The following is a 27,388-nucleotide window of genomic DNA, read 5'->3' on the forward strand; positions in this document are numbered from 1 at the left end:
ACTGAACATATTGATTACATTTATTACTACGTAATTTTTAGGTCTAGTTTTAGCTACATTAAGCGTAAGTTAAAAGTACAATATTTAAAATGTCTGTTTGCTTGCTTGTTTGTCTGTCCAAAGTTGGAGGCCAGATGCTAGCCTGACCAAAATTTTCAAGGGGAATGGTCTGGGGTATGGAACGGACATAGGGAGCCGGTCGGCTGAGCGAACAGCACACTGGACTTGTGATGCTGTGGTCCTGGGTTCGATCCCGGGCGCCGGCGAGAAACAATGGGCAGAGTTTCTTTCGCCCTATGCCCCTGTTACCTAGCAGTAAAATAGGTACCTGGGTGTTAGTCAGCTGTCACGGGCTGCTTCCTGGGGGGTGGAGGCCTGGTCGAGGACCGGGCCGTGGGGACACTTAAACCCCGAAATCATCTCAAGATAACCTCAAGATAGGATGGCTGTGAGAAGTTTAGTGGCGTTGGTCACTGAATGACAGCTGCTGGAAACTTGCTTGTTTGTTACATGTGTACATTCAGGTGCCGAGCAAATGGTCAACTACTGAGTGTTTTTTTCTCGAATTAAGTATTTGAATGCCAAATTGTTTGAGTTTGGAGCAGTTCGAGTGCTGAGGTATCAGCGTATATGGGATTGTCCGTTCAAGGTTGGAAGGGAGAGGGGGGAAGGGTAGGGAGATGGTGTGAGGGGGCAGAGGAAGGGTGGAAAGAAGGGAAAGAATGGAGAAGAGGAACGGGAAGAAGAAGGGATCCAGAATAATTTTGAAATCTGAATCGGGTCCAGGATGATATAAGCCGGATTTTCGAGGTGTTGTGTATTTGTGATAATAATTTTTAAGTGCTTCATTTTTATTGTACTCTATTGTTTTTGTAATCTTTTATAATTACACCATAAAATCATGAAAGAGGCTCGGTCACTGGCCAAACACATTCTTCACCATGTGAGGGTTCTGTACCATTACAAACCAACTAACAACAAACTGGAATGATGTACTTTGTATCAATTGAACCACAATATTTGACTCGACATAACTGAAATTATGAACTCATTATTTCCAGAGAAATGTAATATTGGACATTTTTAATTTGAGTGTATAGTGTACTATTTTACTTAATTCAATGTGTGATAGTGACTATAGAACCCATGAATTGATTTACTCATAAAGCACTTCCAATGCCTGCACTTCAAGTGAGCAAATTATCATTAACAAAAATTCTAAGTCTTGAGATTTAACAACATTTCCTTGTGTTTCAGTGATCCACCTCTGGATGAGGAAGACATACCTATGGGAAGGTGGGCGTGCCATCAATGCAAAGTTTCAGGGGTGAGCATATTATTCTTAACCGGATATTTGGTCTTAATATGTTCAGGTTTCTTCCCAGCTCTCTTGAGCATAGATTAATCTTAGACTGCATAATATTGTACAATTTTACATATAAAACATAATGTTTTTGAGAAGAAAAATATTACTTGATGTCATCTTGATATTTTGATATTATTTGATGATCACAACAGAATTTGAAGTAAATATTTGATAATAGTGAACTGTTAACTACAGATGTATAATGTTGCGGGTATTGTGTGTTTAATTTGAGCCACTGTATCTTTGGGATGAGGCAGCTTAATGGCGGTAGCTGAATGCTGTAGTTACTTATCCTCTTTACCATTTCCAGAAAGAATCTGGCTCTTTTTTTTTACCATATTACATATTTGTACTAGCAGTATGTTGATTAGAGTACCAGGGAAAACAACAATTTTGAACACGTTATAAAAATGAAATTAGGGGACTTTCGCAACTATGTCGTGAGTGGCTTGCTAAGGTAAGACGTGATGTGTCATAAGTCGAGGATCGTGTACAGCCAGGCAGGATGTCATAGTGCCTCTGGCATCACTCCCAACTTCTCAAATGGAACATCTGCAGGGTCGTGAATGCCCAAAAGAGGTACATTCATAAATTCTCAAAGCCCTTCTCGTGTCTGAAAAATGAGGGCTCTTGCTAATTATTTCTTTGCTTGTCTGGCTACCTAAACCTACCACCACTAGGCAGCAGCACTATATATTCCTCAGAGTTCCAAAACCAATATCAGTCAGTAGGCAGGGAACTGATTTTCAGATAAGCTTGACACATCTTCAGGACTATGAAACTTAGTATCTATAATAATAATAATAATAATAATAATAATAATAATAATAATAATAATAATGTTTATTCAGGTAAAAGTACATACATACAAAATGAGTTACAAATAGAATGTTGGATTTCTAAATAGAGCTATTAGGCATTCGTCAGTCTCGGGAGACTATGGTGTTGCGCTCCGGTTTTTGGTCTGGAGTGGCCTCACCAGGGCGCAAAGCCAAGGTTGGTTGATATGGAGAAGAAGTTGTTACCCATGCAGCAGGTCCCCTCTCTCTTACATATGCCTAAAGCCACTAATACACTCAGCATTTCGGGCAACATTCTGGTGTTCAATGGTCTATACAATGTATAGGCTATACAAACTTTGCATGTGTGAGTTTATTAGTCTCTCTGTGTGTTTGATACTTTTCTAGCTTGTTCACTCAAGCCATTGCTGTTGGTACACAGTAGTGGTGGTACACAGCAGTGTTGGTACACAGCAGTGTTGGTAAACAGCGGTGTTGTTCACAGTTGTATTGGTACACAGCAGTGTTGGTACACAGCAGTGTTGGTACACAGCAGTGTTGGTAAACAGAGATGTTGATACACAGTGGTGTTGGTACACAGCAGTGGTGGTACACAGCAGTGTTGTTCACAGTAGTATTGGTACACAGCAGTGTTGGTACACAGCAGTGTTGGTAAACAGTGGTGTTGGTACACAGTGGTGTTGGTACACAGCAGTGGCTTAACTCTTAAGATCTATATCACTTCTTTCATGGTCCTCTAGAACAGTGTCGAGAAGTAAAGACGTATAGTTTGCCATGTTCTCACTGCGCCTTTCATGTGTAATTGTTGTTTGACTCCAGCGTTGACACGGGTTAAGTCATCTGCTGCTGAGCGCTTGCATCTCGGATTATGGGTGCAGGAGCTTATAGCGAGTCTAAGGCCTATTGGCCTCTTGTTTTGCCTCTTTAATGTTGACCAGACCACACACTAGAAGGTGAAGGGACGACGACGTTTCGGTCCGTCCTGGACCATTCTCAAGTCGATTGTGATAAAGGAGTTGTTGTTGTTATAGATTCAGCTACTCGGAACAGGTTCCAAGTAGCACGGGCTATGGTGAGCCCGTAACTTACCTGACACAGGAGCGGGGCAAGTAGCACGGGCTATGGTGAGCCCGTAACTTACCTGACACAGGAGCGGGGCAAGTAGCACGGGCTATGGTGAGCCTGTAGTGGACTTACCTGGCACAGGAGTGGTGCCATCTCTATGGATAAAGGAGGTGATGCAGGCAATAAATAGGCAAGAGAGAGGTGAGGAGCAAGGCAAAAGGTACGAACGGTAAGGTGTAGTAGAGGGGATAGTAGTAGGAATAAGAACTGCAGAAGGCCCATTGGCCCATACGAGGCAACTCCCATTGCCTCTTTAATGTCGGGTATCGTGGCACACACCCTTATGTTTCTCATTTGTGGAGCATTTTAACCCCCCTAACTGTGCACCTAAACGAGAACAATTTTGTGGTGTACACAAAAAATGATCTTTTCTTTCTATATTTGTAAAACATTGCTTTCTGATGTCTAGAATTATTTGTAATAATTTTAGTTTGGTTGTAGTGAGGTGAACAAATGTTGATGGCATCATATTTTGATAAATAACTTTTAAAGTTAACTATTTGTAATAGACTTCTCATCACAAATATCTTCCAGATCCATAAAAATCTTTGAAATTTTGCATAGCGTCAGTCAATGGGTGGTGATCCATCAGACATGGTGCTCATATTTTTACTAAGGCTCAGGAAGGAAACTAAGGCTTTCGGGATTTATTCCAATATGGCAGACAATTTTAATGTTTTGTATCATGAATTTTGTGGATCAGGCTGGAGCTTAGGTACAGTAATTACACTTAGGTACAGTAATTACATGCTCATTCACTCTAATAGACTAATATTTTTGATTTTGTAAAGCTCAATATTATCCTCTTAAATGCAAATTTACCTCCTCTTTACTAGCCTGATGATGACAGAACTTCAGTGTCTAGTGGCAAATCTAACAAGAGTTCCAAGGGTATTAAACGAAAAGAAAAAGAAGATGACAAGCCAACTTCGTCATCAGCTGGAAAAGCCGACACCAATGACAAGAGAGTGTGTGCAGGGGGACGGGAGTTTGAAATTTCTGATTCTCCGCTGTTCACACTCATTAAGGCAGCAGCTACAGTCAACCCTAAGCAATTTGCTCTGCCTTTTGAGATGACATTGCCTGTTTGCTTTCCTGGTGAACCCAAAAGTATGTCTGGACTTTTATTTGTTATGCTTGCATCTATATTTTATGTTTATTCTTCGTTTAGCTGATTCTTCACATTTAGTTGTGTTTAGCCAAGACATACATAAATAAAAGGTTCAAATTCAACTCTAATTGAAGGAAAGAAAAAAGTTTGTTTTTTCTGAACTATTGCAATCAGTTGCTCCATGAGATGAGAATTTTTCAGTACCGTACATATAATTCATGAACAATCTGACAGGGTACTGGTAATTCAGGTACTGGAGCTGTAAGGATCTTACAGCTCCAGTACCTAAATTACCAGTACCCTGTCAGATAAAATATTCCCACAGGGTCATGTTAGGGGACGTGGGAGGCACTGGAGAGAAGCTTAGTCTAACTCAAAATGACAATCAGTGGTATATTCTTAAAGCCTCGAGGCTATATTGAATCTTCATTTGGTATCATAAGCGTACGCCTTCAGGCAGTTTTGAAATCTCGCTCAATGTTCACAAAGGATTTAATTGGACTTGGAGCCTTTATGAATGAACCTCATATGGTTCTTCTGGGGTGGACTGAGACTGAGCTTCTCTGGTGCCTTCCTAACACCTGATGGGACCCCCCATGGATATGTTTGAAAAAGATCCCACAAAACTGATACCTGAATGATGTCCTGCCTGACTTCATGCATCCTGCCTTTTCCACAACAGATTCTTATCTTATGGAGCAACCTAATTGGTATACTCGGAAAAGTGCATTTCATATTTACTCAAAATCTAATTTTTCTATGCATACTAAGCACAAATTATAGCTGTAGTTTAGCTTTGTCTGTCTGTTGCTCTTTCTGGTTTTCTGTGAATGTTTTATGTTTAGTTGTGCTCAGCATTGTGCAGTGCAAGCATTTATTTTTGTTTGCATCATTAGTCAGTGCTAGCTTTTATGGGAAAGCTCTTTCCTGTGATGGTATGCAAGTCTAATGCTTTCATTATTATGAGAGGACCTTTATAACCGGCATATAATTAGATCTTGACCGTGTAGCTGAAGGAAGTTCAAGATTAGCCTTCATAAATACCATCTTTAGCTTAAATACAACAATTTCACAAATATTGTGTGCTACCTTTAACGTTTCCTTCTTACTGTAAAACCTCTTTGCTACTTGCATTCAAGGCATTCAATAACTACCCAGTAATTTTGCCTCAATATTTGTACAAGCCTGTAATAGACTTTCTCAGTTATGCTAAGGAGGCATATACATTAATTCCTTATAATGAAGAGAATAGTACTTTATTGAGATACATTTGTGGATACAGTGCTAGGGAAAAAATAATAACTTAAAAGCTGGGGCCAGATTCACGAAGCAGTTACGCAAGCACTTACGAGTGTGTACATCTTTCCTCAATCTTTAATGGCTTTGGTTACATTTATTAAACAGTTTACAAGCATGAAAACTTGCCAATCAACTGTTGTTATTGTTATAAACAGCCTCCTGGTGCTTCGGAGCTCATTAACTGTTTAATAATTGTAAACAAAGCCACCAAAGATTGAGAAAAGATGTACAGGTTCGTAAGTGCTTGCGTAACTGCTTCGTGAATCTGGCCCCAGGCTCTTTACTAGGATTATAAAGTAAATGAGTATTGGTTTAGCTTTCAATAATTGATTTGTTAATATTTGCTAATGTGTATTTTCTAGTTAAATATTAAATACTTCATTGCTCTTATTAGATACTATAAATTGTCAAGATTTGATTGTGTAATTGATAATGTTTCTCAGGAAAAATTAGTAGTATACTGTATTTATAATTGTAAAAGGGGGGTTGACTCAGATGGTAATGTTATGGTAATTTCATTATGTGAAATGCTTAAGTGTTCTATTTACATGAGCTCATAATAGTGCCAGCTCGTGTTATATAATGCAAGCAGCAATGAACATATATACGTTAGATGTATTGGTGAATTGCGACAACTTGAACTTATAGAGCGAAGTAATCTCACTATGTATAATGAAGCAGAGTGACATAAGGGACATTTTAGGTATAATGAAGTAAGAAACACTGAATAACTACCCATTCCAGTGCAGACCTGAAGAGCTCACCTTTCATAATCAACAAAAAAATGCATCAGAGAAATTAGTGGAGACCGGGAATTACAAGAGTTGTGGTATTTTTCAATGAAGGTTGTCAAGTTGTCGGGAATTGTGAGAGTAGAGTAGTGGTAAGATTTAGGTTTGGTTAAGACCAGAGAAGGTAGTGATGATGTTAGTAGCAGAACATCTCCATGCTCCGTTTATCAGTCTCCGTGGTGTAGTGGTAAGACACTCGCCTGGCGTTCCGCGAGCGCTATGTCATGGGTTCGTATCCTGGCCGGGGAGGATTTACTGGGCGCAAATCTTTAACTGTAGCCTCTGTTTAACGCAACAGTAAAATGTGTACTTGGATGAAAAAACGATTCTTCGCGGCAGGGGATCGTATTCCAGGGACCATAGGATTAAGGACTTGCCCGAAACGCTACGCGTACTAGTGGCTCTACAAGAATGTAACAACTCTTGTATATATCTCAAAAAAAAAAAAAAAAAAAAAAAAAAAAAAAAAAAAAAAAAAAAAAAAAAAAACATGGGGTAGATTATAAAATATTGTTCCTTTTGCAGATACCGGTAAAAGTAATGGAGCAAGAAAAGGAGCCCAGAAGAAGAAAGCTCATGAACTTGACAATGGTTTAGTTCCCCTGCCAGCCAAACTCTGTTTTCAGTGCAACAAGTAAGGCAAAATAATTTTCTTGTATGTAATATATATAATGGTTTCATACACATTTTTATTCAATATGTTATTTCTCACCTGTTAAACATCTTTTCTAGAAGAGCTTCCCCCCCCCCCCCTCCTCAGAATTTCTCTTGCTATAACCAGGGGTGTACAGTAGTCCCAATTTTATAGGTGCTGTAACTCGGTGGGCCTGACAAAAGCCTGTCATTTCCTATGCTGTTTCTATATATCTCACATGGTTAAGTATTTCGTGTTAGTACTCACTAATTATCATAAAATATAATTATTAAACAAATAAAGAAAAAACATCAATCCTGAATTTATCAATTTAAGAAGTTAAATTGATAAATTTAACCACCAACCTCCACTTTACTAATGCCACTGAAACATAGAAGCAGAGTTGCCAGCTCAGTATTTCACACGACACTAGAACCACCCCAAAAATATTTCACACGACACTAGAACCACCCCAAAAATATTTCACACAACACTAGAACCACCCCAAAAATATTTCACACGACACTAGAACCACCCCAAAAATATTTCACACGGCACTAGAACCACCCCAAAAATATTTCACACGACACTAGAACCACCCCAAAAATATTTCACACGACACTAGAACCACCCCAAAAATATTTCACACGACACTAGAACCACCCCAAAAATATTTCACACGACACTAGAACCACCCCAAAAATATTTCACACGACACTAGAACCACCCCAAAAATATTTCACACTACACTAGAACCACCCCAAAAATATTTCACACGACACTAGAACCACCCCGAAAATATTTCACACGACACTAGAACCACCCCAAAAATATTTCACACGACACTAGAACCACCCCAAAAATATTTCACACGACACTAGAACCACCCCAAAAATATTTCACACGACACTAGAACCACCCCAAAAATATTTCACACTACACTAGAACCACCCCAAAAATATTTCACACGACACTAGAACCACCCCGAAAATATTTCACACGACACTAGAACCACCCCGAAAATATTTCACACGACACTAGAACCACCCCAAAAATATTTCACACGACACTAGAACCACCCCAAAAATCATTAAATTACGTAAAGTTGTGTGTAGCAATTTTGTCGTTTTACCTGCCGAGTATTTAATACTAAGATATACTATTGTATGATTAAAGAATACCTGTCTAATGAACTACTGGTCCGCTACAGCCATGAACATTATCGCTGAATATTCGTATCCAAAGCAGTAGGTTGGCAACTTTGTCTCATGCTGTTTGTCTCGCATAAATTGATTTATGTCTTTGTTTTATGTCTGATTTATGAATCCATAAATGGATAAATGCCTTTACGTGTATCGGGCGTTATGTTTCAAGAGTCGTACCAGTACAATTCAGCCTGTTTACTTTTTAAATCTATACAAATTTAAATATTGAATCTTCAAAATAAAAACAAGAAATATCATAACATTATTAATTTATTAGTGATGTAATACTAAAATTTTCCTGCCACGATCAACCATCACCTACAAGCCATCATCTCCCTTCCCCCTCATTCTCTTTCCCTTTCCTCCATTCCATCATCCACCTGCAGAGGTGCCGGAGTGGCACTCGGGCAAGCTCCGGGAGTACTGCACCGCTGCACCACTGGCTATAACACGGGAGGCTGCCAAGCCTTAGGGAATTACAGCATGCTTCTGAGACCAACTCTAACCTATTGGAAGCCAGAACCAGAATCTGGCTTGCTCTTTGAGGTGACGTTGAGCTTTATAATTAGAGATCAACCCTAATTGAGAAAAACCTATTAGAAAGGATGAGAGCAACGAAATAAAAACCTGCTTGAAAGACATTTGTAGCCCAAAGAAAAAAAGGCAAATCATTATTGGAGAGATCTAAATACCCCATCATAATACGCTTGATTACAACTAGATCAGCCCATCCTCTCAAGCATGCTCACTGTCACTAAACTGATGTACAGTAAGTACTAAATTGTCCGAACCTAACCTAGCTGAGGACCCACAAACAGAAAATGGGGCCACATCAATTTTGCAAGCTGTTGTGATTTAAGTACAGTACATCAGTTTTTGGCCTTGAGGGATTTATATGTCAAAATGCAATATGCTATTTGAGAGAAGAGGTTGACTAGATAGTTGCCCAGGTCACCAGTCAACCGTCTCATTCTTGAACTGCCTTAAATGAAACTTCAGGCAGTTGCTTATTTTGATAAACTTATACTCCTTGGTGGGTTTTTTTCAGTTGTCGGTTGATCTCCATGCTTGCCTCACCTCATAGAGAGCCAGATCTAGTCCTGGCTTCTGGTAGGCTCAATTCAGCCTCAGTGGCCTGGTGTAATGCTCGAAGGTTTGACAATCCTAATGCTGCTATAGCTTCAGGAAAGTTGTTGTTATTAAAGATTCGCTACCTGGAACAAAAAGTTCCAAGTAACACGGGCTATGGTGAGCCCGTAGATAGTTATGCTTCAGGGACCTACTAAAGTGGCCCACCAACAAGGGGCCATTTCATTACGTTTAATGCACGATTTGTATTTTTGATATTTTAGAATACAATACAGGTACTGTATATGCATATTTGTTCTGGTCTTCCTAACAGAAGCTGTCGTGTAGGCCCTCTAATACCCTGTGATTATTGCCAGCTGTTCTTCCATCTTGACTGTTTAGACCCCCCTCTCACCACTCCACCAATGGGAAAATGGATGTGTCCTAATCATCCTGAACATTTTGTCGTAAGTAAACTACTGAAATATAATTTGCTGGTTTAAAAATGCTATCCTTTTATTTGTTGCATCCATGTGAGATACAGAAATATGTCATGCACAGTAGAGACTGAAGTGGTATGTCAGCAAATTTTTAAATTACTATATACTGTAGTGTTAACAGTAAATTTTTAATATAAAAAGCACGTTTTTGAACATTGGAAAGAAATCCACGGATGTTACCTTATTAAAGTGTTTGGAGTATGTTGGATCAGACTTGAATGTGGTTTCCAGAATACTTGAATGAACAAGGTATATATACATTTATTGTTTTATGTGGATCATCTTGTATAACATTGAAATGTATGATATTAAAGTGTTAAACTGCAGATAGTAACTTAAGTATATTTATGAGCAACCCCCCCCCCCCACTCAATTGATCCCTGAACTATGTACCAATATGCCTACTCAGACCACCAAACATGTCAGGCTATGTCAACCTAGTCTTTCACCATGACAAATCTTTGCTAATGTTCTTGTGACATAAATGGAAGACGGAAGGGAGATGGGGAATTTTCTATCAACAACCGAGATATCATCTCTTTTCTCATATCACAAATGAGAAAATCTAATATCTTAGCATCCACTGCAAACAAAACCTTGAATTTGATGGGAAAGCCAATTATCATTGTGCCAACTTCTGAATAGACTACTACAGGTATCTACTACCCTCAAACGCTACTAGATGATAGCACGCTACATGTAAACAGGATCTGCATAGAGGTTCTCGTGCTTTATTGCTCACTTCATACGCATGGTTACCAAGTTGTTTGGATGTGTCTATCTTATCCTCTACTTCAGATTTGTCCCACTTTTCTTCACATCATTTAATAATTTCTACAATACCTTTTTCACTTGCAGCTTTCCCACATTTCAGCTTCCGCATTGATGTAATCTGTCATTTATATGAATACATCTATTTTGGTATTCTATCTTGCACACTTCTCATACCAAAAAAACAAATCATATTGACCAGACCACAAACTAGAAGGTGAAGGGACGACGACATTTCGACGACGACAATTTACTTTAGCCACGTTATTGTGACTCATCTCCTGCAAACAAATCATATTTATATTTGTCTTTTTCATCAGTTCCACACATCGGGCTTTCAAAATAGAGTACAGGATTTGCACTACTTACCGGCACTTCTAATTGCACCTTCACTCGTTAAAGTTTTCCCCATACTTTTCCCTAGTACTGTACTGTATTCCTGTTTTTACACTTTCTTGCTCTTTTCCAAGCTGTCTTATGAGTACTGTAATTATATTTACTATTTATTCCTACCTGCTTATTTGCTTTCAGCTTTTTCCTGCTTATTAATATTTTCATATAGCTTTTACTCTAATAATACTCTTGCGATCCTTATCTCTATCCTCTTCACTTTTTGTACTGTAAATCCGCTTACTTTTATTCCCTGTAAACACACAACGTAACAGTCCCTATTGTTTCCTTATTACAACTTATTACAAACCTGTTACATAAATAAATAAATAAATAAATAAATAAATAAATGTTTATTTAGGTAAGGTACATACATAAAGAGATTTTACAAAGTTTGTTGGATTAATAGATAGAGCTAGTACATACAATGCCTAAAGCCACTATTACGCAAAGCGTTTCGGGCAGGAAAAACATTAATGACTAAAGCTTAATACTAATGGGTAAAAAGAATAAAATGTGTTGAGAACAAATAAAAATACAGGTAAAAGAGGGGGGAACATGGCTGAAAAAGCAGCACAAATACAATTACAAATTATTACAGACAATTTATCTTGTTAAATAAATCTTGTCAGACATCTTGTTAAAACTTATTATGATGTGTCAGAAAGTTGTTATAACTTGCTAGATATGTGTTACTACTTTTTAGAAGGTGTTACAAGTTCAAATGTTGTAGCAATGCCGTAATGTGTCAGAAAGTTGTTACAACTTGCTAGATATGTGTTACTACTTTTTAGAAGGTGTTACAAGTTCAAATGTTGTAGCAATGCCGTAATGTGTCAGAAAGTTGTCACAACGTGCTAGATATGTGTTACTACTTTTTAGAAGGTGTTACAAGTTCAAATGTTGTAGCAATGTCGTAATTTTGTCGTATGTTTGGGTTATCAGCTGTTCTTCCACTTCCCCATTCCAGCAAACAGTTTGTTTTACTCTTACGCTATATTCCATAACACCTTTATTCTTACACTATATTTCATAACACCGTGCATCTAATTAGCAATGTCAGCCAAACATGGCTTGTACTCTGTGTGTGGCATTAGGATTCATATGTTCAGACCCTTGCTCCAAGATCACTAATAGTTATATGCTTGTACTTATTCTGAAGTTCTCAGCTTCTATTATCTCACCTCATGGATCTTTATAAAAGCTTCACATATATAAATTATAAATTACAAATTATAATGGAACAATATTATGTACAAATGAACAAATCCACAAGTGCCGGGACGAGGATTCAAACCTGCGTCCGGGAGCATCCCAGACACTGCCTTAATCGATCCTCGTCACGGCCCTTGTAGATTTGTTCATTTGGTGCATCACGTTAGTGTGATCTCTGTGTGTAATATTATGTACAAATTGCAGCTTTATGCTATGTGATCTTTGCTTCTGGAGAAACTGCTTAATATTTATTATTAACTTTTCTTTACACTCAGGACTCTACACTCTTAACATCTCACAGTCTTAGTGAGAGAGTAAAATTATGGGACAAATTCAGCGTACCGGTTGACCAAGACGCTGTTCGAGTGAACTTCCTACAACGGTGCCACAGAAAAAACCCTCCCTTCCGGTACAAAGTGAAACGCGCCCTCAGGTCGAGAATACGAGTGAGTAATCAGATGTTTGTACTGTAAATATCTATTGGTGTACTGTATGTGTTAAATATGCCAGTTGTATATTAGTGTACAGAGGTATGTCAAGAAGCACAGAATATATAAAACATTCGTTCTAAGCATTGATTCACTTGGTCACTCCCTCAGACAATATCCATTGCAGTAAGGAGTAGCAGTGATAGCAATATCACCACTACTCCTTATAACTAATAAATTTGTTGCCTACCTGGCTACTGCTACTATCAGTCACCAGGCGGCAGCACTGAACAAAGTCACTCGTATACTGTAACTCGCATCACTTTCTACAAACAACTCAGTAGCAAGAAACTCTTTTCATTAAGTTAGTTCATGATGAGACTGTATAATCTGTTGTGCAGTGGGGTCTTCAAATTGGAAAGTAAGTATTCAGTCTTCATCAGTGTGTAAAAACAAATTTATTTTGGAGATGCTCAAGTTCGGTGAGGGCTTACTGTACGCACCTAGTTGTGCTTGAGGGGGTTGAGCTTCTGCTCTTCCAGTGTGTATACTCTATGTAAAAGCAGCCCGTCCTCTTAAGGTTTCCCAACGTCAAGAAAACAGTCAATTTAAAGTGTCCTCTCCTAACCTACCAGAGGACCCAAAACAGAAAACGGGACAGTACGTCACTTTCGCCAGCCACTTTCATTTTCTAGTACGACAAATTTTGGCCTTGTGTAACGCATACGAGCGAAATGCAACGTTATTTTTAAGAGGACAAGTTGATAAGAGATTGTGACTAAATAATAGTGAACTATACAAGTCTTCTAAATACATATTGCATATTTAAAAAAACTGGAAACTTCTTGGGGGGGGGGGAAGGGGGCTATAAATGAAATCAGTAAAACAAAATTGTATTAATTGTTTTTTTTCTAGGTGCCACTATCTGTCAAAGAGCAATACTCAGAACCGCCAGATTTACTTCTCCGCCATGGTCCACCTCAGCATCTTCTTCCTCCTGTTGTTGAGCATGAAACAGAGGCTTCCACTGCTACCACTGTACCTACATCCACTGCCACTAGAATACCTGCCCCCTCCGTGATGTCATACAACACAACTGTCTCATCTTGGTTATATCAACAAAACTGGAGAGGAAATGGCATGAAGAATGATCCTGTTGGTAATTCTGATGTGCTTCAAGATGGACAGGAAGGATCTGAAAAAGAAATTAGAACTGAAGACAAGAGACATGAAACCGAAAGAAAAAGGGCAACAAAAGAGGAAATGGATGAGGTGAAATATAGTATTGTTTATGTTTTATATGTGACTATTAATGTGCTGAATTTGAAAAAGGTGTGGTGTGCACTGTTACTCTATTATGTTATGATAATATCTATATTATAATATAGATATTATAATATCTACGGGCTCACCATAGCCCGTGTTGCTTGGAACTTTGTTCCAGGTAGCAAATCTTTAACAACAACAACAAACTCTCTAATGCTTATCTCTTGTTTTATGTTTCAGTGGCTGGCGGGACTCTTGTGTTTACAAGCTAGCATTGTTAAACATATGGCAAATAATACTACAAGTGGCCTAAGCAAAACTCCGGATAAACAAAGAGAAATGAATGGGCCTACATGTTTAAGTAGCAGCCTGGATACCTCTCCACCTATAGAGAGATCCGGGTGTATGAATGGAGACTTAACATCTCATGACCTGAGTAGTAAACACAGTAGATTTGCAGATCCTCGAAGACATCAGCCCGTTGTAAATAGTAATTTTCAACCTCCTCCAACATATCTACCTGCTAAAAAGGGAATATTAAAAAACCAAAAAGGAAAGTAAGTACAATACAGTATTTGCTTATTTTTATATACAGTATTGCGTGTGAGAGTGTGTGACACAAGACTCTGGTTCATCAACTATGCCATTTACATATACATTTGAACAGCATGAGTCCTAGCACTAACCCTTATAGGACTCTGCTGTGACATCCCCATTGTGGAACCCCTCTTCCCTTCCATAATTGATGAGTAATCAAAACTCATTCTTCATTACTCAATTTCAAGCAAAACTTGTACTCACCTACTTGTACTTACTTTGGGGAGCCGGTCGGCCAAGCGGACAGCACGCTGTCCGCTTCTTTCACCCTATGCCCCTGTTACCTAGCAGTAAAATAGGTACCTGGGCGTTACTCAGCTGTCACGGGCTGCTTCCTGGGGGTGGAGGCCTGGTCGAGGACCGGGCCGCGGGGACACTAAAGCCCCGAAATCATCTCAAGATAACCTTCCCTCTTACTGTTACTCCATGTTTCATGTTCATTAGGTAATTCTTCACCCCATTAAGTACTATACCGGGTTACTCTGGCCTGGTTCTCTTAGCTGATACCATCATATTGAACCCTTGTCTTCAATTTAATACAAATAGATAACTTTTCTAGCAATAATCATGTAGGTCCAAATGGGTACCCTATAGTTTTTCATATTAATTGTCTTAAAATCTACTGTGTCTATGCAATGATAATCCCTGCAATTATTGGGTCTGTAGCCTCTCAGTTGCAGACTTGACAATCGTTTAAAAAATCATTGGTGAGAGATGGGCACTGACCCTAGTGATATCTTGAAAACTATTAAACATAACTGCTCCAAAATTTCTACACACATGCTCCAATGCTAGGGATAATCACAGTATAGTAATACAGTACTGTAGTTTAATTAACTTTGTCAGGGGGACAGGAGGTCTGTGGATATACTTTAGGCTTGTATTGAGGCCCCCCCCCCCCCAAGGTGAAGCTACTGACCCTTTCCAGGATGAAACCCCACAACACCTGGCTAATTCCCAGGTACTGTACCTATTTACAGAGGCATCAGGTGAAAGGAAATGGACCTAGCCATTTCTGACCCATCCGAAGATCAAACCCATGATCCTCTTATATATACAAGACTTGTTACATTCTTGTAGAGCCACTAGTACGCGTAGCGTTTCGGGCAGGTCCCTGGAATACGATCCCCACCGCGAAGAATCGTTTTTACAACCAAGTACACATTTTACTGTTGAGTTAAACAGAGGCTACAGTTAAGGATTTGCGCCCAGTAAATCCTCCCCGGCCAGGATACGAACCCATGAGTTGTGAGTTAAGAACATGGTCACTACTACTGAGACCCAATTGAAGGTTGGCAGAGTGGGAGCCCAAATTAAAACCAGATCCAAAGTTTGAGTTTGGTACCAACCATAGAGGCCTCATCTCCCTTAGAACAAGAGAATGAAGAGTCCCATATGAACATAAAAGGGATAACGAGAGTGAGAGTGGGCTGCAAGGCCTCACACCTGGGTTGTTTCATAATCATCACCAACCTTGAGAACTGGGCAGTTGAATAAGTAGCAATCTTGCAAACAGGAAGACCTCTGGGCAAATCATAACAAGCCTAAACTATGGCCTCAAAATCCTCAAAAAACGGGGAAATGTTTCACCTCGAATACCAGCAACAGTTGTGGGCTGTGAAAACCTGAAGCCCAAGGTGTAGGCTTGCAGTGAACTACCACTTGGTAAGCCATCACCCATAAGTGAGGTTGGGCCAATACTGAGCTCCAGCAACAACACACATTGCACACCCAAGGAATAATACCCATAAACCCAACAGGAGGAGTGACAGAGGCAACATAAATGGTCATCAGAGTCAAAATTCACAGAGGAACGTCTGGGTGGAAAACTTGTTACGTACTATCAAAGATACGAGGTAAACAGCCTCCTGGATGTATGGCAACTGAACTACCCAAATCAGACAAGATGATTGACAAATCTGCCAGGTGGTGAAATCTGTCTACACTAGGTGATGAGAAAAGGCATACAGAGACATGTGAAGAATGGAATAATCACTTCCTGCAACTCTCAATTGCAGACCTGATTATGGACGCAAGTCTCCAACTCCCACATGCGTCGGGGGCCAGATTCACGAAGCAGTTACGCAAGCACTTACAAACCTGTACATCTTTTCTCAATCTTTGGCGGCTTTGTTTACAATTATTAAACAGTTAATGAGCTCCGAAGCACCAGGAGGCTGTTTATAACAATAACAACAGTTGATTGGCAAGTTTTCATGCTTGTAAACTGTTTAATAAATGTAACCAAACCCGTCAAAGATTGAGGAAAGATGTACATGTTCGTAAGTACTTGCGTAACTGCTTCATGAATCTGGCCCCAGGCCCTCATGCCTGACTCATGTGGTTCATGTGAGTGCCTGACTCTTTTCTGTACTCAGTGCATTCTGTGGTCATTACTGCAGCCTGTTCTTATTAGATCTACTCCTCCTCCTTGTATTCATTACAGCACTCTGTACTCATTTCACTATCCTGTTTAATCACACTGTTCGTATCTTGAAATATGTTGGCCAAAGTTGGCTTTCTCAATAAGTGTTGTGTGGTGAACCACACTTAGTAATATCTGTCCTTTGAGGTTTCCTTAAAGGATTACATCGCCAAACATATTCCAAATAATTTAAAATTTAAAATGCTTGTTTCATGGAAAGACAAGTACTGTACATTATATCTAATTTGCTTTAAAAAGTACAGTAATATGTATTTAATAATGTTAATATTGTAATTGTTTCTTGTGACCTACAGAGGTGTTACCAATCCTGGAACAAAGACTCCCAGACATAAAAAGCAAACGGCTTCTGAAATACTGTCTGAAACCTTAACATCCTTGGCTTCCTCCCTTCAGAGCTCTATCACAGGAAAACAGGGTAAATAATGTATTTTATTGTTGGTATTGAATGAAAAATATGTGACACGTAACAAGATAAATAGAATGAACATTTCGTTTCAGAAGTGGCTGCTCAATAGCTTCGTGTAGCATTAGGCGCTGGTACTACAGTAACATGAAAATGCCCCTAATAGATTTACCTTCAACTTGATTTCAATTAATTTATTTTCAACTTTCAATAGATTTACTGTACTTTCAACAGTAGGTGCATGTGTTGGCAATATATATATTGTAGTGCACAGTATTATTTTAGGGGGGGTCACTTTAAATAACCAATTTTATTCATGATTTTTTCCTTCTTATCAGAGGTATCCCTGAGTCAGTTGGAGCGTTCAGTTGTCGATGTTTTGGCTTGGCAACGTTTAGAAGAGTTGTTGTGTCCGCCAAGTCCAGCATCCGCACCTATTGTTACTCAACCTCTCCCTGCTCGTGCTTTGTTGTGCCCCCTAATTCCTGACTCTCATCTTCAAGATTGGGCTGTCAAGTCCCCTACACCGTCCTACAGTTCTCAACCAGTGGCTATGACATACAGAATAATTCGTATTGGGAAAGGTATTGAATTTATCTTTGTGATTATTTTTTGGATATTCTCCTTTTATAATGTTCATTGCAAAGTCTTCTGTGTTTTTGATCTTAAAGACCAAGCAGCAGTTCAGAGTAAAGGTACTATTATTATTTATTGTGTTTCATGTTTTCCAGTTTAATATGTGCTTACCTGTCAGTGTTTACCTATTTGTGACTACCGGGTAATGAGATCCAGCTCTCTATTCCTGGCTTCCTATTACACCTGACACTAATGACTTCACTGAACATTTACATTTTCATCAATTTTTTTCTTAAAGTTGTGGATGAAAGTGTGATGCTGTGTGTATAGAGGACAGTATGGTATGGAAAAGCTTGTTGTCAATACAATAATATTGTTATTTAATAAACAAAAGGTGCATTGCTGTGATTGAAAAATTGTATTAGGCATTTCTTTAATTTCAAAAGCGTATTACTTTAGATAAATATTGCTGGAAGATATGCGTGAAAACAACTTAAGAGGAAGCAGTGATGTATCAAGTCCCTTGTAATAGAGGCTGATGGTATAGTTTCAGTAGGACTTCTATAATGAAAAATTAACTACAATGCAGGTTGCAGTATACAGTATATAGTAAACTAACAATGCAGGTTGCAGTATATATTGTAAACTAACAATTCTGTGCACATACGTAAACAATTCTGTGTTTACATTTTGTGGCCAGTTGCCTTGAGAGAAAATTTTGTGTTAGGTAATGAATGTGAACATTATGTTATTTAGTGGGCAAGTGAAGGTAATGGAGGGACCCAGGTCACCACAAGCATGCCTGGCTCTCGTCCACTTTTAACCTCTCCTGAAGATTAATAGAAGAATTATGCTATGACCCATATATCAGATTTGAATACTATAGATCAATTGTATACTGTATTGTATAATTAGTCGTAATGAAATCCAATATTTCTCTTCAGGGAGCCATAACCATGTGGACCTCAATGCTTACGGCCATTGTAATTACATATCCCAAGAACATGCTGCAATATTTTTTGACGAGGTAAGATTCTGTATAATTTGTTGTAATAGCATTTTGATATTCCTTTTGTTTTCTCTATTGATGAGGTTATCATTGATGCTTTGTTTCTTCTCCGGATAACCTTCTCTTAACCCTCAACATGCGGCTATCAAATAAATTGTGATATCATCTGTGAACTCAAAAAAAAAAATGATTTTATAGAATGATACAGTTGCATAGAAAAAAGTAAGGAAAAGGCAAATTAATGACAAAATATGTAGTAAGTGTTTCTGGTTTTATGAAGTGTAGAAGGAAGGTGGGTGATGGGTCATAGTGTAAGGGGTTATCTTGAGGTTATCTTGAGATGATTTCGGGGCTTTTTAGTGTCCCCTCAGCCCGGTCCTCGACCAGGCCTCCACCCCCCAGGAAGCAGCCCGTGACAACTGACTAACTCCCAGGTACCTATTTTACTGCTAGGTAACAGGGGCATAGGGTGAAAGAAACTCTGCCCATTGTTTCTCGCCGGCACCTGGGATCGAACCCAGGACCACAGGATCACAAGTCCAGCGTGCTGTCCGCTCGGCCGACCGGCTCCCTGGTCGGCTCCCTGGTAACAAATGAAATTGTTAGTCACCCTGACACAGTGTGGGTCTCGGTCACGGGGTGCTTCCCCTACCTCGTTCGGTGCTATGATCCCATAAGGACACATTGCTTCACAGGTCTTCGTGCCTCTCCTTGGTAGTTTTTAGGAAGTGATAAACTGATGAACTACGATGACGTGGAGTCACCCGACCACTGTCTCTACTAGTTTGGCCAACATTTAACACATGTATTGTCACTAGAGATTAATGTCCTTTCAGCCTGGCAGGTAAACACTCATGTCATATGAAGGGGAAACTACCAAGAGAACCTGTATGTAAAGAGATACCCACATCTTGCAAATTCCCATGCCTAAGCCTCAAAATCTCATTTTCTAAGGAAAACAGGCCCGATTTTACTGAACAAAAACCTCTGCAACTGGATATTAAAAAAAGGCAGAAAATTTGGTTTTAAATATGCTCAGTGGCTTTCCCAAGGCCCCAATAATTTCTTGTAACGTTGCTTCCATTTGTGAATGCTTTCCCAACATCCATAGTAAATCCACACATCCCCTGCATCAGGGAACTCTTGTTCATCGAATTGGGTAAATCCGACATGGAAAGTGTGTATGCCAACCAGAAATTCTCTGAATCGAGGTTCCACATATTGCAACTGTCTTGTGAATTGTTATGGTGATCCTTGAGCAGAGCTCCTGCTTTACTGCAATTACTTACCCAGTTTACTGACAATGGAAGGTGATGCAGGCGAGGAGTCACAATAACGTGGCTGAAGTATGTTGACCAGACCACACACTAGAAGTTGAAGGGACGACGTCGTATCGGTCCGTCCTGGACCATTCTCAAGTCGATTACATTCTCAAGTCAAGTCAAATCGACTTGAGAATGGTCCAGGACGGACCGAAACGTCGTCGTCCCTTCAACTTCTAGTGTGTGGTCTGGTCAATGGAAGGTGATGCTATGAATGGCAGGTAAGGTGTGCCAACAGCACCTTGCATTCATTTTGGTTTACCAGTCATCATGTTGGTTTGTTTCATAGTAATAATGTACAGTATTTGTCTAGTTTAGCTGAAACCTGATTCTCATTCTGCTTCTGATTGGTATTAGCTTTGTTGCACAGATGATTTGTGTATTTCTCAGGAAAACTATATTTTGCAGGTAATTTGATTTTGATTATTTGGACATATCCTTATAATTTGTCATAGTGATATTTGTAGCTCTAGTGATATGTCCTTAACGGCGATGAATGTACTCGGTATTAATTCACAAGACTTAGAAATGTTAAAATAGTTTGACAAATGGGTAAATTGTAAGTTCACAATGGTAGTAGATCTTATACATCAGACAGTGTTGTAAAACATGTATGAATTATATGCAAGATTTTGGTCTAATTTCTCTACAACTGTGATTTAATGTGAGCTGTATGAGCTCAACTGTGAGCTCATCCATCTTGAGGTTATCTTGAGATGATTTCGGGGCTTTTAGTGTCCCCGCGGCCCGGTCCTCGACCAGGCCTCCTCCCCCAGGAAGCAGCATGTGACAGCTGACTAACACCCAGGTACCTATTTTACTGCTAGGTAACAGGGGCATAGGGTGAAAGAAACTGCCCATTGTTTCTTGCCGGCGCCCGGGATCGAACCCGAGACCACAGGATCACAAGTCCAACGTGCTGTCCGCTCGGCCGACCAGCTCTTGTCCGCTCGGCTCGACCGGCTCCATCATTACAAGTCTTGTCTGGTTTCGCAGCCATGGTGACTACACTCAAAATAGTGTAGTTTATGTACAAATTATGCAATAATATGAGAGTTGGTTACACATTAAAATGTAGTTTTAACAATTTTAAGAATTAGTTTTAACAATTTTAAGAATGTACTCCATTTAAGAAATGGAGTACAAGCACAATAAATGTATATGTACTATACAAAATCATAAAAAAAAAATTGTACAAAATAATTAGTACCAAGTTCTTAGGATACAACATGTTTCTTAACCCTTAGACAGCGGCTATGAAGAAGTAGTCATACCCGCTTATGCAAAAAAAAAAAAATCCAACAAATAATTTTTCATTATGGAATTATTAATTTGTATGCAGAACGTAAGAAAAACATGAAAATACGTAAATTACTTATCGTTTCACTGGATGGAGGCACACTATAAGGCTGTGTCGGGCACTTATCAACACCTGGTGCTCAACTTTGCTGACACTTCCTGATTTATCCTTCGAAGTTTCACTGATTATTTTATCACTTGTTTTTCTTTATTTACATCTACAGAGCTATTATATCCATATTTGCATCATACATGCAAATCCCAGACAATAATTGTTTAAATCATCGTATGATGATGACCGCATTCTAATAGTAACATTCTTGATGATAACTGCATTTGTACCATGAAATGGTTATCTTGAGATAATTTCGGGGCTTAGTGTCCCCGGGGCCCGGTCCTCGACCAGGCCTCCTTTTTATTACACACCCCCAGGAAGCAGCCCTTAGCAGCTGTCTAACTCCCAGGTACCTATTTACTGCTAGGTAACAGGAGCATCAGGGTAAAAGAAGCTCTGCCCATTTGTTTCTGCCTCCACCGGGGATCGAACCCGAAACCTCAGGACTACAAATCCGAAGCGCTGTCCACTCAGCTGTCAGACCACTATTTCATTAGTAAATACAAATTGGTAGCCGGATTTTTGTTCATGGGTCAAGGTAAACTCCATTGAATTGAGATTGTCCGTCACTCTAGACTGGAGGAAGTAGAGTATTCTTTAAAAACTCGCCGGCATCTCTAATGACCGTGTAGCGAAGCTCGGGAATTCTTTATGGCATCAATGTCGATGTGATAATAGAATGAGAACCTCATACATTTTGTTTGTATTTATATTTCTAAAAGAATTTGGAAGAAAGATAAGAAGATAATTCAAAGATAATTAGAGATGATATTAATAAGGAATTAGTATTGAGGGGAAATGCTGGTCATATGTTGCGATGAATACTATTTTAGTGGATGTTGACAAAAGTAAAAAAGTTTGCTGACAAAAAATATGATTAATGGTAAGGTGTAAATAATTCATAACATTTAACATTTTTAAAACTATAATTACAATTATGGGCAGAGATAGGATAACATTTTATTAGATTAATGTTAAATTACTACTGTATTACCTGTTTTCTACAGAATACCGGGCATTATGAGCTTCTTAATTATAGTCCTCATGGCACCAGAGTCGACAGTGTATTATATCGGTACGATCACAGTGAGAAGACTGTGAATCATGCGCCGCCACCTCCACTTCTTCAACAAGTCCGAGCCATTATTAACCAAAGAAGAGGCCAGCTTCCAGACAGTCCTTCAGGGGAGGTCATGACAGATACTCCAGGACAAGTAAGCTAGCGTTCTCTCACTCTCTCGTTCCTTCCATTCCCTTCTCCGGCCCTCTCTGCAGGTCTCTCATATCTTTCTGTTATAATAGTCCAGGACAAGTAAGCTAGCGTTCTCTCACTCTCTCATTCCTTCCATTCCCTTCTCTGGCCCTCTCTGCAGGTCTCTCATATCTTTCTGTTATAATAGATTTGTTTTTATTAGATCCATGTAATCAATTCAGTTTTAGCTGTTCCTCTGGAATCTCATTCTTTTTGGGGGGTTTCCTATAAAAGAGGATTATGCAAATTTCTATATTTTATAATGTTGCAGTTTTCAATTACAGTGGAACCTTCGTGTATAAATTTAATCGGCTTAAAAAATGTAACGTAACCTGAATATTAGTGTACTGAATCAAATTTTCCCGTAAGTAATTTAAATTGAATTAATTCGTTACACACATCCAAAAAATTAACATTAAAATACATTTTATCTAGAATACTACTAATTTTTCATACACAAATCAATAAGGAATAAATGTAAACAGTAAATAAAATAAATGAGCATTGAGGTACACTTTATCTTTATTGAGGACTCTTGTTGGCATATGGAAGACGGTGAGGAGGGGAGAGGGGGAAGGAGGAGAGGTGTTAGTGTTTAGAGGGGGAGTCTCCTTCCATTATAACATCAGGCACTGGTGTATTCTATATACACTGTATTGTATATACACTTCTCTGGTGTATTCTCTCTCCTACATTTTGCAGGCATACCACTAGGACCTGGTTGTGGCTCACTGCTTGTTTGTCTTAGTAAGAATCTGTCAAAAGGCACTTGTATTTGCTTATGTTCTCGTATTGGCATCCTTGGTGATATTTAGCGCCCTCTGATTATTCCGCACATTTGATGGTACTACATAGCCTTCCCGGTTTGGTGCCTTCTTTTGATAATTACTTACTTGTATTTGCTTATGTTTTAACAATTGTCTGTAATGATACATCACATTGTCATTAAAAAGGTTAACACAACGACTTGCTACAGTTTTATCTGAGCGAGTTTTTTCAGCAAAACTTTGCAGCTCTTCCCATGCTGCACACATTTTCCTAACCACATTAACCACACACATACTGTCTTCGTGTTCACAAATAATCTCTTTCTTTTCTTCTATCATCATCCTCACAACTATTTTCTTAGATTGACTTTACTAGTGAATTTCTTGGGACCCATGGCATGACAAGAACTTTGTGCTTTTTTGTTGATAACATAAAAGACTATGAAATTGTTTACAGAGAATTAAAGCGCAGTTATTACTAGGCCAGATACAAGTATAAACTGATCTCACTGACTCACACAAGTATGAATGAGTGAGTCATACCCTGGAGTGAATGTTGTACACCAGGACATATTTTCCGACGATATTTTTGTCGTATGCCGGAAAATTTGTATTTAGATGCAATCGTACACCGAGTTTCCACTGTACCTTTGACTTTATGCATAAAAATTCTGGCAATTAATCAGTATGCATAGTTCTCTGGCAACTTTGACTTTATCACCGTGATTGCCTAAAAAGGCAATCATGTGAAAGCAATGCATGTCAAAGATGTTTCTTCAACCATATTGAATGTAAATAAGCTTGAATCACAGGCAGGCCCATTAAATTCAACAAAATTTTAAGTACGATACAATTAATTTCTATCAAGATGAGTAGGCTAATATGTATTGCTTTGTGTTTACCTCAGACATTATATCGGTGTAACTGTAAACTTGGGAAAAAGAAGATGGGTGGTTCATCCAAGGCAGCATCACCCAGCATCCTTGGTTGTGGTGGGTGGGAGGGCGGCGCAGTTCTTCACCACGGCTCACATCTCAAGTTTGGGTAAGTAATACTTTCACATATTTCACACATTTTTTTTTTATTTATATATACAAGTTCTTACATTATTGAACAGCCATTAGTACGTGTAGCGTTTTGGGCAAGTCCTTAATCCTATGTTCCCTGGAAGACCCCTGCGAAGAATCGTTTAACAACCAGGTACCCATTTTACTGTTGAGTTAAACAGAGGCTACAGTTAAGGATTTGCGCCCAGTAAATCCTCCCCGGCCAGGATACGAACCCTGGACAAAGCTCGCGAAACGCCAGGCGAGTGTCTTGACCACAACACCACGGAGGCTGTAAACTTTATTGACAGGTCTTAATTATATGTACAGTACATCGTTCTATGGTTTCACCCTTTGCAGACAAACAGAAGTATGTGTAGTGGTCTGCTACTCTTTGGGATGCTTATGTGCGGAGGATCATAGAAATACCCATGTGATAGGAAGTGATTTTATTGTATACCGGTAATTATATAACCTTAAAAACCTGTTGATTTTATTGTGATTTATCGAAAAAGTTAAATGTATGTTTGCACTTGGTATGGTTAGTGCATGATAAGGATGATAGTAGTCATGATGAGGCCTTATTTAGGTCATAATGGTAACACCATGACCCTGGCTGTTATGTTGGACAAGTACAGGCCAAAATTAAAGCTGAAAAAGATACATCTTTATTTTTATCTACTCCAGATGCCTGCAGTTTGTGTTCAGTATTGTGGAAGAAGCTAGTAAAGCAGACTGGATAGAGACAACACTTAGTACATATCTTAAGTTTTTCAAACAAGAAGAGGAGGAACAAGAGGAGGAGGAGGCAGCAACAAAAATCAAGGAGGAAGTGGATGAGGACGAGGAGGAAGATGACGAGGACGAGGAGACGACACCAAGAAAGGAGGAGAAGAACTCAAAATCATGAGATATAATTTTTTAGTAATTGATATATTTATAACAAGTTTCTTAAGACTTTATAGTTGCCGTGATTTGTTTTTCACCAGGAGTGTTTATGAATAAGTGTGTTGAGTAAATAATATTAAAACAGATAGTATATGATTGTCTTTAGGTACATTAAGAAAAATAGAAAGATTATTTAATAGATTAAAAGTCCTAGGAGCCCTTGATGGGCTCGCATGTTTATTTTGAAAAGCATTGTATATGAAGACAATTTATGAACTCTTACAGTGTTGTAAAGAAAGACAAAGCTCATATTTTATTACTAATTATGACATAAAAGTGGCAAATAATCTGCAAAAGATGGGCACTTGTGTATTTTGTAAACAGAATCTCCAAGATTGAAGTGTTCACATAAACTCTAGCCCTTGTATAGAGTGAGTGTTGTGGTGGTGCCGATAATTCATACAAGAGTTTCCCCTATATTGTCTACCCTTAACCCAAGGACCAGTGGCAGCTCGGTGCACCAGCTCGGTACTCCGCGTGTTAGCATTGTCCTATCCAGATAATCCTGACGTACGAATGACTGGGAGGTTTATGCACAAATACAAAGTAGCAATGTAGCCAAGATGTCAAAGTTTTTAAACTTAGTACATATAATGTGCTGCCTTCTCTTGGTACGCTGCAAGTGTTTGGCTCTTTCTTACTACTGACCATCAGACCTTTCATCTGTTGGTTGCTTTATCAGCATTTTGTTATATGCATATTTGTAATTTTATCCAGGTTCTTAACAAATATGATGTTGGTACATGGTTGTAGCTTATATTTTCTGTACCAAAAAGCCACTGTGTTACCTAAAGCTCTCAATATTGAACAATCTATATGTATTTTTAGTGCTAATATATTATGTAAATGGTAATGTATATATTTAACTTTAATTCATGTCCTTATACATTAATAACTATTGTACATACTGTACAGATTTAATGATGTTATTTTATATTGATAAAGTAGACATTACTTCAGTATGCTGTCTTCTTACCTGTGACTGATGAGTGTGGCCAGACCATCCCTGATGAGTGTGGCCAGACCATCCCTGATGAGTGTGGCCAGACCATGATGAGTGTGGTCAGACCATGATGAGTGTGGCCAGACCATTCCTGATGAGTGTGGCCAGACCATGATGAGTGTGGCCAGACCATCCATGATGAGTGTGGCCAGACCATCCCTGATGAGTGTGGCCAGACCATCCCTGATGAGTGTGGCCAGACCATCCCTGATGAGTGTGGCCAGACCATGATGAGTGTGGTCAGACCATGATGAGTGTGGTCAGACCATGATGAGTGTGGCCAGACCATCCATGATGAGTGTGGCCAGACCATGATGAGTGTGGCCAGACCATGATGAGTGTGGCCAGACCATCCATGATGAGTGTGGCCAGACCATCCCTGATGAGTGTGGCCAGACCATCCCTGATGAGTGTGGCCAGACCATCCCTGATGAGTGTGGCCAGACCATGGAGAGTGTGGTCAGACCATGATGAGTGTGGCCAGACCATCCATGATGAGTGTGGTCAGACCATGATGAGTGTGGCCAGACCATGATGAGTGTGGCCAGACCATCCCTGATGAGTGTGGCCAGACCATGATGAGTGTGGTCAGACCATGATGAGTGTGGTCAGACCATGATGAGTGTGGCCAGATCA

The 27,388-nt window shown here is 39.2% G+C and overlaps 1 protein-coding gene across 1 annotated transcript in view; it reads left to right on the forward strand.

Moving 5' to 3' along the window:
- LOC123746707 (PHD finger protein 12) overlaps window positions 1–26,709 on the forward strand; it is a 31,828-nt gene extending 5,119 nt beyond the window's left edge. The window contains exons 3-15 of the mRNA XM_045728423.2: window positions 1,258–1,327; window positions 4,128–4,401; window positions 7,018–7,126; window positions 9,734–9,866; window positions 12,551–12,721; window positions 13,619–13,975; window positions 14,210–14,526; window positions 17,306–17,427; window positions 17,754–17,999; window positions 18,936–19,018; window positions 22,744–22,950; window positions 24,663–24,799; window positions 25,489–26,709. Of these exons, the coding sequence (XP_045584379.1) occupies window positions 1,258–1,327; window positions 4,128–4,401; window positions 7,018–7,126; window positions 9,734–9,866; window positions 12,551–12,721; window positions 13,619–13,975; window positions 14,210–14,526; window positions 17,306–17,427; window positions 17,754–17,999; window positions 18,936–19,018; window positions 22,744–22,950; window positions 24,663–24,799; window positions 25,489–25,711 (2,449 nt within the window). The 3' untranslated portion in view covers window positions 25,712–26,709. The remainder of the gene's footprint in view (window positions 1–1,257; window positions 1,328–4,127; window positions 4,402–7,017; window positions 7,127–9,733; window positions 9,867–12,550; window positions 12,722–13,618; window positions 13,976–14,209; window positions 14,527–17,305; window positions 17,428–17,753; window positions 18,000–18,935; window positions 19,019–22,743; window positions 22,951–24,662; window positions 24,800–25,488) is intronic.
- Window positions 26,710–27,388: the final 679 nt, after the last annotated feature.

Source organism: Procambarus clarkii, chromosome 85 (assembly GCF_040958095.1).
Source record: "Procambarus clarkii isolate CNS0578487 chromosome 85, FALCON_Pclarkii_2.0, whole genome shotgun sequence".
NCBI lineage: Eukaryota > Metazoa > Arthropoda > Malacostraca > Decapoda > Cambaridae > Procambarus > Procambarus clarkii.